At 36.2% G+C, this 15,539-nt stretch overlaps 1 protein-coding gene across 9 annotated transcripts in view; it reads right to left on the bottom strand.

Moving 5' to 3' along the window:
- elmo1 (engulfment and cell motility 1 (ced-12 homolog, C. elegans)) overlaps positions 1-15,539 on the bottom strand; it is a 160,004-nt gene that overhangs the window by 117,103 nt on the left and 27,362 nt on the right. For 7 of the 9 annotated variants that reach the window (XM_088601706.1, XM_088601702.1, XM_088601709.1 and 4 more), the window contains exons 2-4: positions 3,233-3,385; positions 1,652-1,692; positions 119-191 (exon numbers count right to left, since the gene is read on the bottom strand). In XM_088601706.1, coding sequence (XP_088457832.1) covers positions 119-191; positions 1,652-1,692; positions 3,233-3,310 — 192 coding nt within the window. In that variant the 5' untranslated portion in view covers positions 3,311-3,385. Of the gene's footprint in view, positions 1-118; positions 192-1,651; positions 1,693-3,232; positions 3,386-7,714; positions 7,772-15,539 lie in introns of all 9 variants that reach the window. The other 2 variants (XM_088601703.1, XM_088601704.1) reach the window with 1 other exon arrangement.

The following is a 15,539-nucleotide window of genomic DNA, read 5'->3' on the forward strand; positions in this document are numbered from 1 at the left end:
TATAAACTTAATCTGCAGTTATAAACACAGCAAAACGTTTATTTAGTTCACCTGAGAGAAAACTGAAAAGCTTACCTTTTAAAATAATGAAAAAGCCATGAAAAGCTGAAAAGCTTACCTTTTCAGTGATATAAAAGTTGGTTGTATCTGCATGTTGCAGAGCAAAGTTTTCATGGTTACCCAGTGACCACCTGAGAAACATAAAATCATTGTCAGGATTATGTACATAATCTTAATAAAATCAAAGGGAGAAATCAGAGATATTAGCAACAATTTCAGATGACACCTGAATTTCTGTTTTTTATAGTGAATGCTCTTGCAGTTAAAAGTAGTATAATGTATGCGCAGGTCTGTGCTCTCCACACGGTTTGGCTCTTTGAACACAGGAGAAAGCACAATGCTCACAAAAGACTGGGCATTCATCCTAAACTGCTCGAAATGTATAAGATGGGCACTGATCTGCATTTCAAAGAGATTTTTACACTAGCATCCAAAACCCATAATGAGCCACATGAGTGAACACTAGAGATTTAGCCACGCATTTTTAGTGAAGAGCAGCAGTTTAAGCAGTTCACTTCATTGTGCAGACAGGTTTATTTGGGAACTGTGCCAATAGTTCAACTGTCGATGAAATATAAAACAAACGGAATTGACAGAATAGGAACAGTCTGCAGAAATTTCCACTCATTTAATTGAGCGTCGATGTATAGCTCCTGATTGAGTCACATTTTATGTAACTGTTCTATATGAGCCCATCCCAGTACAGTACAGCAAGGCCACCTGTGTTAGAAGGTTCAGTGCGCTTTTCAGCATAAACATCAAAAGAGGGTCAGGAACAGGATTTTATCGTAAAATCTATCTGGGTATTTAAGAGGAAGTCAGGCGCAGCAGATTTAGTGTGCAAAAGGAGTTGTATAAGACACCGAGGTTACTCCTCGTTCCTCAAGAGATTACACAATCTGTACCAGCAGCAGAATACGATACACAAATCTGGGTTAAAGGAAAAATGTCTGAGGATCAGGGTCATCTCCTGTGCTGGTAATCATCAGGAGTGAATTGTACACTTAAAAAGTACGAAGGTGAGCTATCACTTGAGCTGGTCAATGTCTAGATGAAATGCCTTGTTCTGAGGTTCACAGCCACCTCTGGAAAGGGATAGCCAAAACTGGTCCTGGACAGCCACAGTCCAGCAACTCTTACAGGACACAGTAAATCCTCAAGTTTTAAAAGCATGGACACCTTCAATTAAGACATTAAGTGCTGAGTGATCTCTGAGAGCTACATTTGTTAATAATTTCACAAATTACCTGACTAAGGGTTTAAAATGAAATTGTTCCAAGTGTCTTGAGGTTTGTGAGTTACCAGGCTTATAAACCTTGTCTAGTATATCGTGTATAGTGTTGTACAATATAATCATTATAACAGGTCATACATTCTTAAAATTGCACAGATATCGTACAGACCCAGTTCCTTTTAAAGTTTCAGAAGTGCAACAATCTGTATTGAAAAAAATATCTACAGTGTATACAGTACCACGGGTTTATTAACAGCATCCCTAGCTGGATAATATTGAAAAGAAAAAATAAACTTTGTCAAAAACCGCGACCTATTTATTAAATAACAAAAAGATGGAACCCCATAAATTACTCACCCATCGCACACTTCTTTTATAATAGATGATAGGGGCTTTTTCTGTAGAGAGAAAAACAGCCCAAAGTTAGCTGTACCCAATGTTTAAGGCAAAGTTGCTTTAATTACTGAGGAGACTGCACCACTCAAATTACCCTGTAGCCCTTTACGTTTAAAGAAAATGGAGGCATTCAACAACTTGCACTTGACACCTATTTTGATTCTGATGTATGAGCAATAGAAAGAAAAAAAAGGCTTCTGAAAACAGAGAGCCCCTTCAGCGAATAAACTGGAACTGTAGATGACTTCTGAGAAAGGACATCCTTTTTGATGCCACTAAGAGTGCAAGAACAGAGGGAAAACACTAGACTGCTGATTCTCTGGTTCCCCTTGAAATCTCAAAAGCTTTTCAGAAAGCCAAACAGCAGGGAGTAGCAATGGGGATATTTTTGACCACACAGATAGTTGCCTGAAGGCTGTAATGATAGGCAAGCTAAAGAAGCTGTCAAAAAAAAAAAACTGACTGGCAACAAAAAAAAGCTCACTTCGAAACTACAAAAGTTCTACTAGATCACATATTTTGCATTTTTTACATGTATTAAAAAAGGGATGAAGGAAAAAACACTGTGAAGGAAAAAACAACATTCCCACAAGGCTTAATTATACATCATTAATATTCCTGTTGCAATTTTAATAATACATAAGTTAAGTAGCAAATGTTGTTGTCTGCAAGGCACAATCCAAAGAAACACCTACAATATACGTTTGAACAGAATGATTAGCCCACTGTAAGTATTTATAATACTGCATATTGAACAATATCTTTGTCATCTCAAAATGAGCTTCCAGATATTTTGTTAAAAAGGAGATCGCAATGTCGAATGCTTAACTGTGCAGGCTTCGGCTTAGAGGGATCCTCAAATAATTGAGTTACTAATGTAATTATTTTAATGGGACATAATAATAAACATGATGATAAAACAAAGAAATACCCCCTGCACTATAAAACTATCAATCACTGATGACAAAAAACAACTCAGATTTCAGTTATGAATTAAATGTACATCCAGGAATAGTGAGGTGCAGACCAATGGAATTATATTAAAATGAATTAAGACAAAGTATTGACTTGACATCGATAAGCAAATAGAGCAAAGAACGTGAGACAAATTCTGTTCTTTTACCAAAGCCAAGAAACAGATATGATGGCCCATAAAAATTAGTCAAATGCTTAAAATAAGTCAAAACACCTCTTCATCTGGAGATGATAAAAAATAGGCAATTATATAAATGCAGTTTTTAAAAAAGTAAATGTTCCTATGACTAGAAGGTCAAAACATTACAATGAGTGCCCTAGATTTTTCAAATAGGTCTGAAAGACCCCAACCAAGTACAGACCAGCCTAGTCTTTGTTTTAATCTACTGTATATTTGCCTGGTGTTTGAGAGGTGGCTCGGCAACAACAACACTGTCTCCTCAATCCCTTCCTCTGTGCCCGGCCCACACTGATGACATCACAGCTTCCCAGCATGCCACAGGCTATGCAAGATTTTGTTCATGAAAATAAATGAACATGCAAATTAACGCCCCCCAGTTCTCTCACCTGGTCGATTTCCATGAGCTTGGGGAAGGCCCCAGGCCACTCAATGGCCACCTTCACTATGTCAGCCGGTGGTGGCATGGCAGCTGAGTGGAAGGCTTGCCACGGGCAGCAAGATGATCTTCACACTGAAGAGCGATTCGCTTTCATCCAAGTCTACAGGTAAACAAAGGAAACAAAGAGAGCTTCATTGTAGTTGGTTTACAGGTAGACATACTGCCGAAGAAAACCCCAAAAGGGAGGGCCTACGTTTTTCTTTTCTTTTTTACAAAACCTCATCTCTACACAGCCCAAACAAATTTCATGAACTGAAATATTTTCTGTGTGACACCATGCTGCCATTTTTCAAAAAGATCAATCTTACTGTGCAATAAAGGAAAGCGACAAAGACAAAGGAATTCGCCAACGAACATTCTTCTCACTCAACTTTGCTACCTGTGCAATTCAAAATTAAAAGAATACAAAGTCTGGCAGGCATTTGCACACCCTTGATTTAAGTTTTAAAAAAGGTACTAACTCAACATGAGCAACAAAGACCTTGATAGAAACTAAGAATACGTAAGTACTCATGTATCTAGCATTAGGATAATAAGATAAGATCACTTTATTGGCCATATACAATTTCTTGTATTAGGAATTTGTCTTTTCGCATACCCCAACTTGCTCTCCATGAGACACACAGACAGAGTGGGGGTCAGAGTGCAGGGTCAGCCATTTATACGGCGCCCCTGGAGCAGTTGGGGTTAAGAGCCTTGCTCAGGGGCCCAACAGTGTAGGATTCCTCTGCCAGCCACGGGATACAAACCAGCAACCTTCCAGCCACAGGGGCAGATACTTAGCCACAGAGCCACCACACCGCCTTAGCCACCGCACCAGGATGTACAAAGGGCAGACAGAGAATGATTTGCTAATGTACAACAACATTGTCATTTTTATGCCCCTTCACTTACACTGTATAGGTTTTAAAACTGTATAAGTGCTAAAAGGATGTTCTGTGGTAACTGGAAATAATATGTTGTTTCAATTGAACATGACGCATTGGAGAGCAAGACAACTCAAGACATGGTCACTGCCTGAAGCAATAGCGTTACGTGGCTAGTTTATTCTAACCTTATGACCAAGATAAGAATTATTAATTATTAAAAAGAATGAAGTTGTTTGACTTTACGGCCTGGATCACCTGATTTGTGAAAATCTTTCTGGTTAGAGCTACAGAAGTCAGAAGAGCAGAGAGAGTGTAAGAGGGTGAAATCGAACAATCATCCCAACAGAACACGGATTTCACAATACTAGAATTAATCTGAAGAAAAAAATAGAAGAAACAGTCAAATGTTCCCAACAACATTATTGTCTTCCAGAAATAGAACAAAACAAACTAATGGAATTAAAAGGAAAGACGGAAAAAAATGAAAGTTAAAAGCATTTAACTCTTACATCAAATGTGGGAATTTACAGGAAATCATTGTACATGTATTACAGTTATCTTCATTCCAGTAAATTATCATACTGTACCCTTCAGCACTTATAACAATGATCTAACACTACAGGCACAGATCATTCAAACACACTGCCTGAAGCCAGTATATATATATCCTGTTAGCTCTTCCTCCACAATAAATTTTCAAAACAAAATTGCATTTCACAGATAGGATTAACAAGTTAGACAAAATCATAATAACTTACTTTACATGTCCTGTAAAAAAAAGAATGGAATAACCTAAGAGGACATGGATAGCGACGTACGTACATTTGTCAAAAGCGTAGTGTCAAACAACAGTTTTTCTGCTTTTCTAAGTACACAAAACCAATCAACATATAATCACCTAACCACACAACACCATGTCATACTGTATGTGCATTGCCAGACCGACATCATTGTTACGCAGAAGGACCTAGGATGATGCAGCAACAAAAACTCAAACATCTGGCTTTAATAACTAAGGAAATAAGTTAAATCTGATACTGAAACTTCATAGTACAAAGGCACAGACTAATCCAAAACAATAATCAGAGCATAATCTGAGAAACCCAAAATCCTCAGACTGAAGAAAACAAGGGAACATGTTAAATTTAAAATCAATGTGGCATGGACACACAAGGTAAGACAGACTGAGGAAATTGTTCTTGTTTATCTTGAGAAAATAACCTCTGGGAAGGCACTGTGGTTTCTCCCCTGTGGTTTTAGGCAGTTTAACTTCTTCATCACGCACATATAGCAATTGCTTTACAGTAAATTGGATATTAAAACATGCTTTGGAATGTGAAGTGTATGTGTCTTTATTGACAGATTTTAGAATATTTCAATTCACTTCATTCCTTCTTGGAATATGTACAGACAGATCTCCTAGACTTCTTATCCATGAAAGGTCACTGTATCAGCAGTATTCAATTTCAATACAGCTTTTACCAATGTATATTATCTCTCCATTGGGTTAACTGGACCTATTTCCCAACTTTTCCAAGCTCATTAGCTGTAGGTGCTTTAAGAAGACCCAGAAAAAATTGCAGACACACTGGCCCACGTCAGTCAGAACTGGACAGGGTTTCTATAGACCTATAGACTTCCAAACTGCTTTCTGCAATGTTCCTGTTCATTTTTTAACAAAGCACCAGTGTGAAAAATGTCTTTCCAACCAGACTGAAATCAAGGACAACTAGAGTATCTGTAACTAGTAGACCAAGAGTCAGATTTGTTTTAATGATTCATAATTAGACAATGTGCCTGCTTTGCAAAACACTACTTTCAACACGACAAAAGAGAAAATAGCCTACAGGATAGAGATTTTTTAGTCAAATGTTTAAAGACAGAAGATAGAGTAGACATATACCATCTGTCAAGAATGATTCAAAAAGTTCCAAACGGAAAAGTAGCATAAATATGTTGCACCATTATTTTCATTCCAACATTACATCGATTTTTCCAGGGTGTGGCCAAGACTTAGTACTGCTTTTAACATTTGCTGTAGCTGTAGTCTCACAAAAATACTTTGGCGTTTTACATTACTTGAATGAGGATACCACACCTTTTTTAAAAGTTTTATTTGCCCTCAAGAAATAATCTGATATCTAAAAACATCAGTACAATCAAAAAACAAATCAAACATATCCTTATCAATCAATGCAATGCTGTAGCTGCTGTTCACATTATTGTAAGCAGGCTTTTTTCAAGACTAACCTGGATTCAGATGAAAGATCTGATATTTATAGATTGTAATAACATAAAAAAGCAGTTGGGACAAAGCATATTATAACCAAACCTTCAAGTACATTAGGTTTCAACACTGGGTAAAATAAAGCATTATTTATACTTTTGAATAAGTCTTGTTTCAGAGGAATCCTAAATTTAAAGTTTTTATATTTTGGCTTCATAAAGACTATGCCCCTCTTGTAGGAAAAACACTAACTGTACAGTAGTGCATATGAATTGTATAGTATTATATTTGCTTTTCATCATTTTTAATCACCTAAAACATAAGGGTAGAAACTTTATAGTATGCTGGATATCAGAAATAAAAATTGGACAATTTCATTTTTCCTCTTTAGGATCTTCAATAAAAAAAAAGAATTGTATTAGTTTGTCCTTGAAGAATGGCAATATGTTAAGTAGGAGAATGTCTCAGAATTAAAGTGCTAAAAAACTGTTCTGTGGTTACTGGAAATATGTGTGAAATGCCCTTGTTTCAATTGAACATGACGGATTGGAGAGCAAGACAACTCAAGATATGGTCACTCATTATTGTCAACCATTGAGAATGTAATATAGTATATTACAAGTATAAGGGACTGATTCTGAAAAATAAATTCTGCCAAAAAAGCAGTTATTCTTCATCTGTGACTTGATTAAAAGGACTTGCTTCAATGTTTGACGTCTTTGGGGGGAAAAAAAAGCTCAGATTTACCTGATGGATCTCATCTGATGCTGAATTCCTTCAGATTAAGTTACAAAATGCAGAAGCAAGCAAAACAAAATGGAAATCTGAATGCCCTTGATCCAGTCTCTTGGTACTGAATAAACAGAGTAAACAGCCTCCATTCTGACAATTGAAAAATAATGCAGCATTTGTTAAGCTGGAAGTCCTGGCTTGCTTCTCTGGGCCCTGATACACTGTGTAAGATAAAATGGAGCTGAATGGTCCTCTCTCTGTGCCAAACTAAAAAAAAAACTGTAAACTAAAGATTTTCTGGAATGATTATGAACACATGGTCTTCTGTACAGCAGTTTGGCTATTGAAAAAGAGTACCACAGCCAGCTGGTGCAACAAATATGATCTGTATTACATATCGAATATACCTAGATAAATTCCAGTTTGATATCCCATTAATTACACCACACTATACAGACCATGAATAAAATTAATACAAAACATGAATATATTAGGCATGCAGATAAACAGTAGAAGTGCTAACCCCTAAACTACATTGTAATACTGTAACGTTAATGAAAATCACTTCGAATACTAGGACAGCTGAGCCGGAGTGCATTACCTAATTTTGATCAGGATTCCCCAAGCAGAGGCAAACGCGCACAGCTGGACAAGTCTCCTGCCAACCAAAAATAAAGCTGGTGATCCCAAAGTAGATTTGCAGAAAACAAAATCAGTATTGGCATTTTAAAAGGAATACATGTAGAAGGAATAATGTACGTGCCTTATTCTATACTGCTTAAGTGAAGTCCTTAGCAATCCCTTCCTTTGCATAAATAAACAGATTTTTTTTTATCTCAAAGTGAGGAAGACTTAAAAGTTTTGATTGAACAAGAGTTTATCTTTACCTTATACCAGAAACTGGAACACAATACTTAATGTTCTCCAATATATAATGTATTGATAGTACCTAAATACCTCTCAATACACTAATTAAAGCTTCTTGTATTAGCTAGTCAGAATCCTGACAGCAGCTGATTAATCAGGCTCAGAGGACACCTGCAGCCTCTTCACTTAAAGATTTGCCTTAATGTTCAACATTTGCCTTCTCTCTGGACATCCTGTTGCTGTTTCCATTTAAATATCTACTATGCAAATATTTATTTCCATCTATCGTTAAAAAGCTGTACACTCCTAATAAGGATTGCAGCAACCTGAAGTTTATCCCAGCAGCAGAGGGCAGACACTGATTAACCTATCCAGCAGAGCACGGACAAAAACAGGGACAACATGCAAACTCCACATAGAACGAGCTTAGGTTCAGCTCAAACCCAGGATCCAAGAGCTGTGAGGCAGCAGTGATAACCACCATGCAGCATTTGCTCATTTTGTTTAAATTGCCGCTGTACAGTACATATAAAGACATTTTATTTTCACCTCTAGTTTTTTCCTGACCCCCTCCTGATCTGTACATTTGCAATGCTTCTCATTATAGGGAGCTCATACGGTATGCATTAATACAAAAATACTGTAGCAGGGAACCATTAATGGAGAGTTCAGTTTTCTATTTTATAGCCACCCAAATTGAGATTCCCAATTTTTTTAATCAATCCTCTTCCTTTAACACACAGAGAGAATAAAGACCTGCACATCTTAATCATTTGCTACATGTTTTGAGCCCAGAAGTCCTTTGCAACACTACCAAGTCCTTTCTATCCAACTAAAAAGCCCAGGCTTGGCACACAGATGCACAGTGCTCCAAGTTAGCACCTTTACTAATTGAGCCATCTGGGTGCCCTGGTAATTTACACCAACCTATTTTATTGTCTACCTGTGAAAAATAGGTTGTCAGGTTTCTGACAAAGAAAAAAGTCTAAAATGGAACACAACCAGTGAAAAAATAAAAATGTGTCTATTAAACATGATACTAATTCAATATTCTGAACAGCACCCGTAGAGCACCGTAAATCCTTAATTACAATCTAACAGGGAGCCTACAATTTATTTTTCGAATTAACCCCTAAAGGACAACCTTTTAAGGCTTTAAATATGAGACAATAATATAATGTTTTATTTTCAAACATATTCTCCGTTCGACAAGAATCCATAAGGCAGATAAACAGCTTCAAATAAAACATTAAGTGCACGGCTATGACCTCCAAAACATCTTATGATGAACAACCTATAAATCATGCTTGACCTTGGATACCATCCACAATGACACATAATTCAAAAACACTGAACAGCAGTGAAAATATTAGTCAAGTTGAAACAGATTTGGAACTACTCCATCGTATAATCTTGCTTAATTTAACTGACAACTATAAAGGAACTTTTCACTTTTGAGAATTGCTTATCCCAAAGAAACTAACCCAGTTAAAGATATGTGACACATTTTGAAGCATCACCCTCTAACACAGATTTAAATTTTATTGTAACAAAAACTTTGCAAATACACCAGAATTGTCTTCTGGCTTCCAGTTTTTCTCTCTGTGCCTAGTTAACAGACTAATCTCATTTTAATAATTTTAAGGTGTAACTGCTTAGGTAATAATGATTATTTATTTTCAACGCACACTTAAGATAATTACAGGAAGATGAGCCTAATACAGCATACAATTCAGTCCCCCTGAAGGGGACTATGCTTGTTTCATTTGCATGATTTATACAATCAATACACTGGACTTTAACCAAATAAGCACCCTATACATTAGTGAAGGTAGTGAGAGAATTATGCCCCCATTTTGATTGGCAGGACAACTGGCAGGATTGGCAAAGAAATTAATTAAGAAATTAAATTAAATTAAGAAATTAATTCAGCCATGCTTAAATACCATTACATGTCAAAATGTATTTGTTCTTTTTTTTACATTTCAAAATTGATCATATACTAGTTCCATTTAATGATCATTCCACAGATATAGTTGTAGCCTAAAATAAACTAGAATAACATCCATTATGCAGTAGGATTCTAGGAGATAGTCAGTGTGGATTCCAAGGTCTTGTTTAGCTTGCAATAGTTCTTAATCAAGCAACATGGATTAAAACAATATCTTATTATGAGAAGAAGCCTTTCATAAAGTTCCTCATAAAAGATTAATTCTCAAATTGCAGGCAGTAGGCATTCAATGGAATGCATGTACTGTATCTGGAATAATCCCTGAGACTAAAGAGAAGAGAACTGAATACACATAAATGGAGGTGTTATTATGTGTAGTACCACAGTGATCTGCATTGCAAGCACTGTTCTTCCTAGTGTGTATCAAAGATTCTGGTATAATCAGGAAACGAGTCAAGCTGAAAGATGATAGATTTCGAAAGACTGAAGGTTTTGGAAGATTTTGATACTGCAAAAGCTGTGAAATCCAAAAAACAAGTAATTAAAGACTTGGTCTGCATTTAGCAAATGACTTTTAACATAGATGTGTCAAATGCAAACAGCAAAAATGAATTGTAAATCTAAAATGGTAAAAGACGGAGCTTGGAAAAGCAATGGAAGATAAATACTTAGGCATCTGTGTAGATATTTCCATTTTCTGGATGTGAGGAATCCATAAAAAGGATAATAGTATTAGGATATGAAGTTAATCGTGCAAGATCTAATAAAAAATATATAATATTAAAATTGTACATTGTAAAAATGTACTGGTAATAGAATATTGTGTTCAACTATAGTCACCACAATAAAAAAAAAAAATATATTTCTGATCTGGAATCAGTATAGAGAAGAGCAACCAGATCTATTTTAAGGCTCAAAGGAATATGCTTTTTTTAAATCCTGAACAGTGAAGACTACGAAGGAACCCGACTGAAATAATCAGATTCCTCAAAGGCTTTCAAGATATAGCTGTCTGAGATCCTCTGTACAATTAGCTATTTAAAAAGCAAACAAGCTAGTTAGGTGGAATGGCATGTCATTGGTGAACTGTATGTTCTTGATTAATACAGGTGTGTGAAAAAATGTGTGAGCCTTTCGGAATCTGTATTCTTGCATTAATAGCTCCTAAAGTGCGATCTGATCTTCATCTTAGTCAAAACAACAGATAAACACAATCTGATTAAACAAATAAAACACAATCATACATTTTCTCATCTATATTGAACACATTACTCAGACACTCAGTTTATGCTGGAAAAGGTATGTGAACCTTTAGACTCAGTAACGGAACTTCCTTTAGCAGCAGTGACCTCGACCAAATTGCTAATCAGTCCTGAACAGCAATCTGAGGGTATTTGTTTTTATAGAACTATTTCAATTCATTGATATTTTTGGGATGTCCTGCATGAATGGCATTTTTGGCTTTTGCATTTACAAGCAGCAATACAAATTGTATGAAGAGATCTGATGAAAGCCAAAACAGACAGCACACACACCGTATTTTATCTCCGCATTCCAGTGAAGAGGCCACATGCTCTCTTCAAAAACCTTCATGTTAATCAAGGGTACAGGGAGCATGACAATAACAGTCCCGGTGCCAAGCATGGTGAATATCAAACTCTGGACAAATTAATAGGAGTATCATTAGGAATGGCAAAACAAGCACAGAAACAATTAGACCTTGTTGGAATATGGGCTGAAGTCTGCAGAGTAACGGCTCAATAATTCATGAAGGTAACATGAGAGTTTTACTTCTCAATTCACAAAAAGCAGACACCTCCCCCAGCAGTTTCCAGTTCAGCTCACTCAGGCATTAGAAAAGGGAAGAAATGATCGATACTGTCCTAATCGCATCATTGGAAACATTCAGCATACAGGCAGATTCAATGGTAATACAGTATAAGCAAAGCTAAGACAAAAGGGATTTTAAGAAGCACAAACATTACCCGTATCTGCTGTGCATTTTTATTTCCATTGAGTCATCCCGAGCAATGAACTTCATTACTGTAAGTAGTTCAAATTCTCCATGAACACTGAATTCACACCACCAGAACTACTGCTCAGAGGAGACTACCTCCTCACCATCTGTTTTACTGGCTCCAGATTTAGCAGGTCAACCCATATAGTTGCGTACTTATGCCATCACAGCAGTTAAAAGTGTGGGCAATGAAAGTTCTCTACTAAAATAAACGAGATGAAAAACAATCTAGTATCTTCATATGGGACAAGCGGAGCATAATCTGACTGCACCTGTATAACTGCAACAATAAATGACACTCCATTTATCTGACAGCTCCTTAAGACTATAAACCCACAGTTTAATTCTCCAATGAACAATACATCAATGTTTAATCCTGCTTCCTTTTCCATTATTTAGCTAAATAAAGGCAGGAGCGATATACAATGTTTTATTTTCTTTCGAGCAGAAACCCCTTTTTGCTTTGTGGCTTCAGTCCAAACAACAAAAGAAGATATTCTGTTCCAACCTGGAAACAATGAGTGAAAACCGGTCACATGATACAAAAGATATAAATAGCGTTGGAATACTTATGGCTTGTCGCAACAGCGTTTCGCAATTTCACCAAAGGCATTTTAAACGCGACAGGAGAGGCGTGCATTTGTAACAACCATACATCAAATTTAATTCATCATTCCGCAATTGAGGTGACTACTGTGTGAATGTGCTTACACTTTAATGCATATAGGCTACCATAGTATATAGGCTTTTTCTATTTGAAAGGTGATCTACTGTAAGTAGGAATATAAAAACATGATTATCCGCTCAGGATTCTATTTTTTCTCTGTATATACTGTGGGAAGAAAAAGAATGTGAAATATCCAGCTCAGTTCAAAATACCCTACAGAGATATTAACCCTCTATAGTGCATGGATGCACAGAGGTCAGTAATATAACCCTAGAATGAGTTATACTAAAAATTTTGGAGTATTCATCATGCTCACAGCTGTATAGGCATACTGGTTTCTTTCCAAGACAAAGATGGATGAGACTGTTATCCATTAAAAATTCAAAAGATGCAGATGAGTCAAAAAATCTCCTCTCTTTTGTAGCCTTTTTTGTTACCTTGTTTGTTACTCGTGTTCTTATATGCTCTCTCCACATTCATTAAAAGCAAGAAATGAAGTCATTGAATGAATAAGTGTGAATCTCGAGTTGTACAGTCCCATCATTCGGGTAGGTATTTAGAAAACCCATAGGAGATTAACTAGGCTATTCTGCCTAATCATTGTAATAATATTCGTCATAATCATATGCTCATAGCTGTGCTTTCAGCACAGGGGAAGGTCAAGCATCCTGAACTGTGCAAGGATATTAAATGATGAGGAAAAGGACAACCAGAAAGCAGATCCATTTCCTCGGATATACACGATGCACCAGAAATTACATAGGACGTAGACGAGGACAGAACGTGACAGAACGTGACAATAAGTAGTAAAGCTGAATTTTAAAAAGTTAATTCTAAAAAGGTAAAAAAATCGAGTGTTACAGTGTTTATTAAATGTGGTATGAAATGTTCTGAACTCATTTCATCTACCCAGCTGTAATGATGCCATCCTTATGATAATATTTCAATCTTTGCCAGGCCTCACAATGCTTTGAAGTTACTGCACTTTGACCTCCGGAAGGTTTAACCCTGCTTTTCTAAAAATGTATCAAACTCCAAAAACTTGATTCATTTTTAATAGAATCTGAGAACAATATTAGATTTTTTTTTTAGGCAGACAGGAAACAAAAAATAGGCTAAGTATGGAAAATGCAATACAAAAGCTCTGCTGCACAAACACCAGCTGTTGTAGAACTTCACAGATTGACGTTACAGATTTGATAATCTATTTGAATGTAGACTTACTGGATGTAGCCAGAGTACCTTGTAGCCATGGTATAATAACATTTTTCCAGAAATATATTTATTCCATAATATAACGGATAAACAGGTATTCATGATGATCCTAATCATAACCCATACTGTAATCCTACCCCTCATCTTTCCCGAGACCAAAGTATCGCCTGCTATATTTTTAGAAAAATGTTCAGAACAGATCCTGACTGTTTACTATAGTATGTGGATAGTGAATATGGACCTGAAGACACAAGTGAAAGGAAAGAGCACTAAAATCAGAAGCACTTCATTAGACAAAGGAATTTAAGGGGTCTGGACCAAACTACAACTACTGTGTATTGCTGAAGCACAATACCTGCAATTCTTCTAGAAACAGCTGGACAACATCCTTGGAGAAATAAGGCAGTAGGAAACATAAGAGCAAGATGAGATGAAAGGCCATGTCTCATTAGTAAAGTTTCTTAAACGTTTATGTGAAGGTGGTCTGTGGCTACATCAAACACAACATAACTGTGTGATTCAGCAGCTATGAATTCATTAATTACATCATCTAATGAAATAATTCTTGCCATCTCTTGCTTGATATTGTGGCTCAAATGTTATTAGGGAATCACAGCTCAAAGTGCTAAGAGTTCCAAGACTCAGTATTAAAACACTTATATGGTGTGCTATTTTTAAGATGAAACGTATCCAAGGATCAAAACGCTAAAAGAAATCTACTTCTTGTACCTCTTAATCAGCTTATTCCTCAGCATGCCACAAAGTACACACAGAAGTGGATGTTAAATTCTAGGATTTTGCTTTTATTAAACAATGAAACAAAGCACTCACCCCGTCTAAATCGGAGAGGTGCAAATTAGGATAATGGAAATAGTAACACAGTAAGAAATGAAGAGAACTGGATACTACGACTCCAAATATTTGTGCAGCTCTTTAAATATCATTCCATTCATCTTCATTTAGAGGTCATAAAGAGAATTAATGATTAATAATGTTTACTATATGAAAGAAAAAATAATTTAGTCTATACACCCCGCACATGATTCCTATTTTATAATAATCTTCTAATAATGATTTCTAAATTATCTACTTTCTGTACTTGACACATGGCAAAACAAAAATAAACGGAACATTTAAACTTAATTACAGTTCAAACAGCTAAAAGAAAATCGAGAGTTTTTTTTACCTATGTTAAGCAAGTAAAAGAGATACTAGAGATGATTTCCCCATAATACAGTACAATGCACATTGGACAATTTTATTACTATTTACAGGACTGAAAGATCTTGATTTCGGATTTTGGATGGATTTCATTCAGCACAGCCTGGGTTGGTTATGTCACTGGCTCACTCTGATCTGTAGGCTTTCAATGATGACAAATGCATGACAAATGTCAAATGACAAATGACTGGTTGGGTCTGAGATGTTAAAGAGACTCTCTGCCCTTCTACATCCTCCCCACATAAGTACAGACGTTGTTGCCGTTATATGAGACACAAAATAAAATGTGTTTCCAAAACTGGTTGGGTACAAAAACAATTAGCAGCTACAATTAAGGACAACCATCTATCTTTTAACTGATTTTGCAAATTCATGCTTACAGAGACTATATTTCAAGTGCAACTCTGCTGTTTTAGTCTAGGCAAAGACAATGTGGAAATGACACAGCAAATTAAAAGCCGTACTAAAAATAAGTAAAAAATAAAAGC

The sequence above is a fragment of the Lepisosteus platostomus genome, chromosome 12 (assembly GCF_059453375.1).
Source record: "Lepisosteus platostomus isolate fLepPlt1 chromosome 12, fLepPlt1.hap1, whole genome shotgun sequence".
NCBI lineage: Eukaryota > Metazoa > Chordata > Actinopteri > Semionotiformes > Lepisosteidae > Lepisosteus > Lepisosteus platostomus.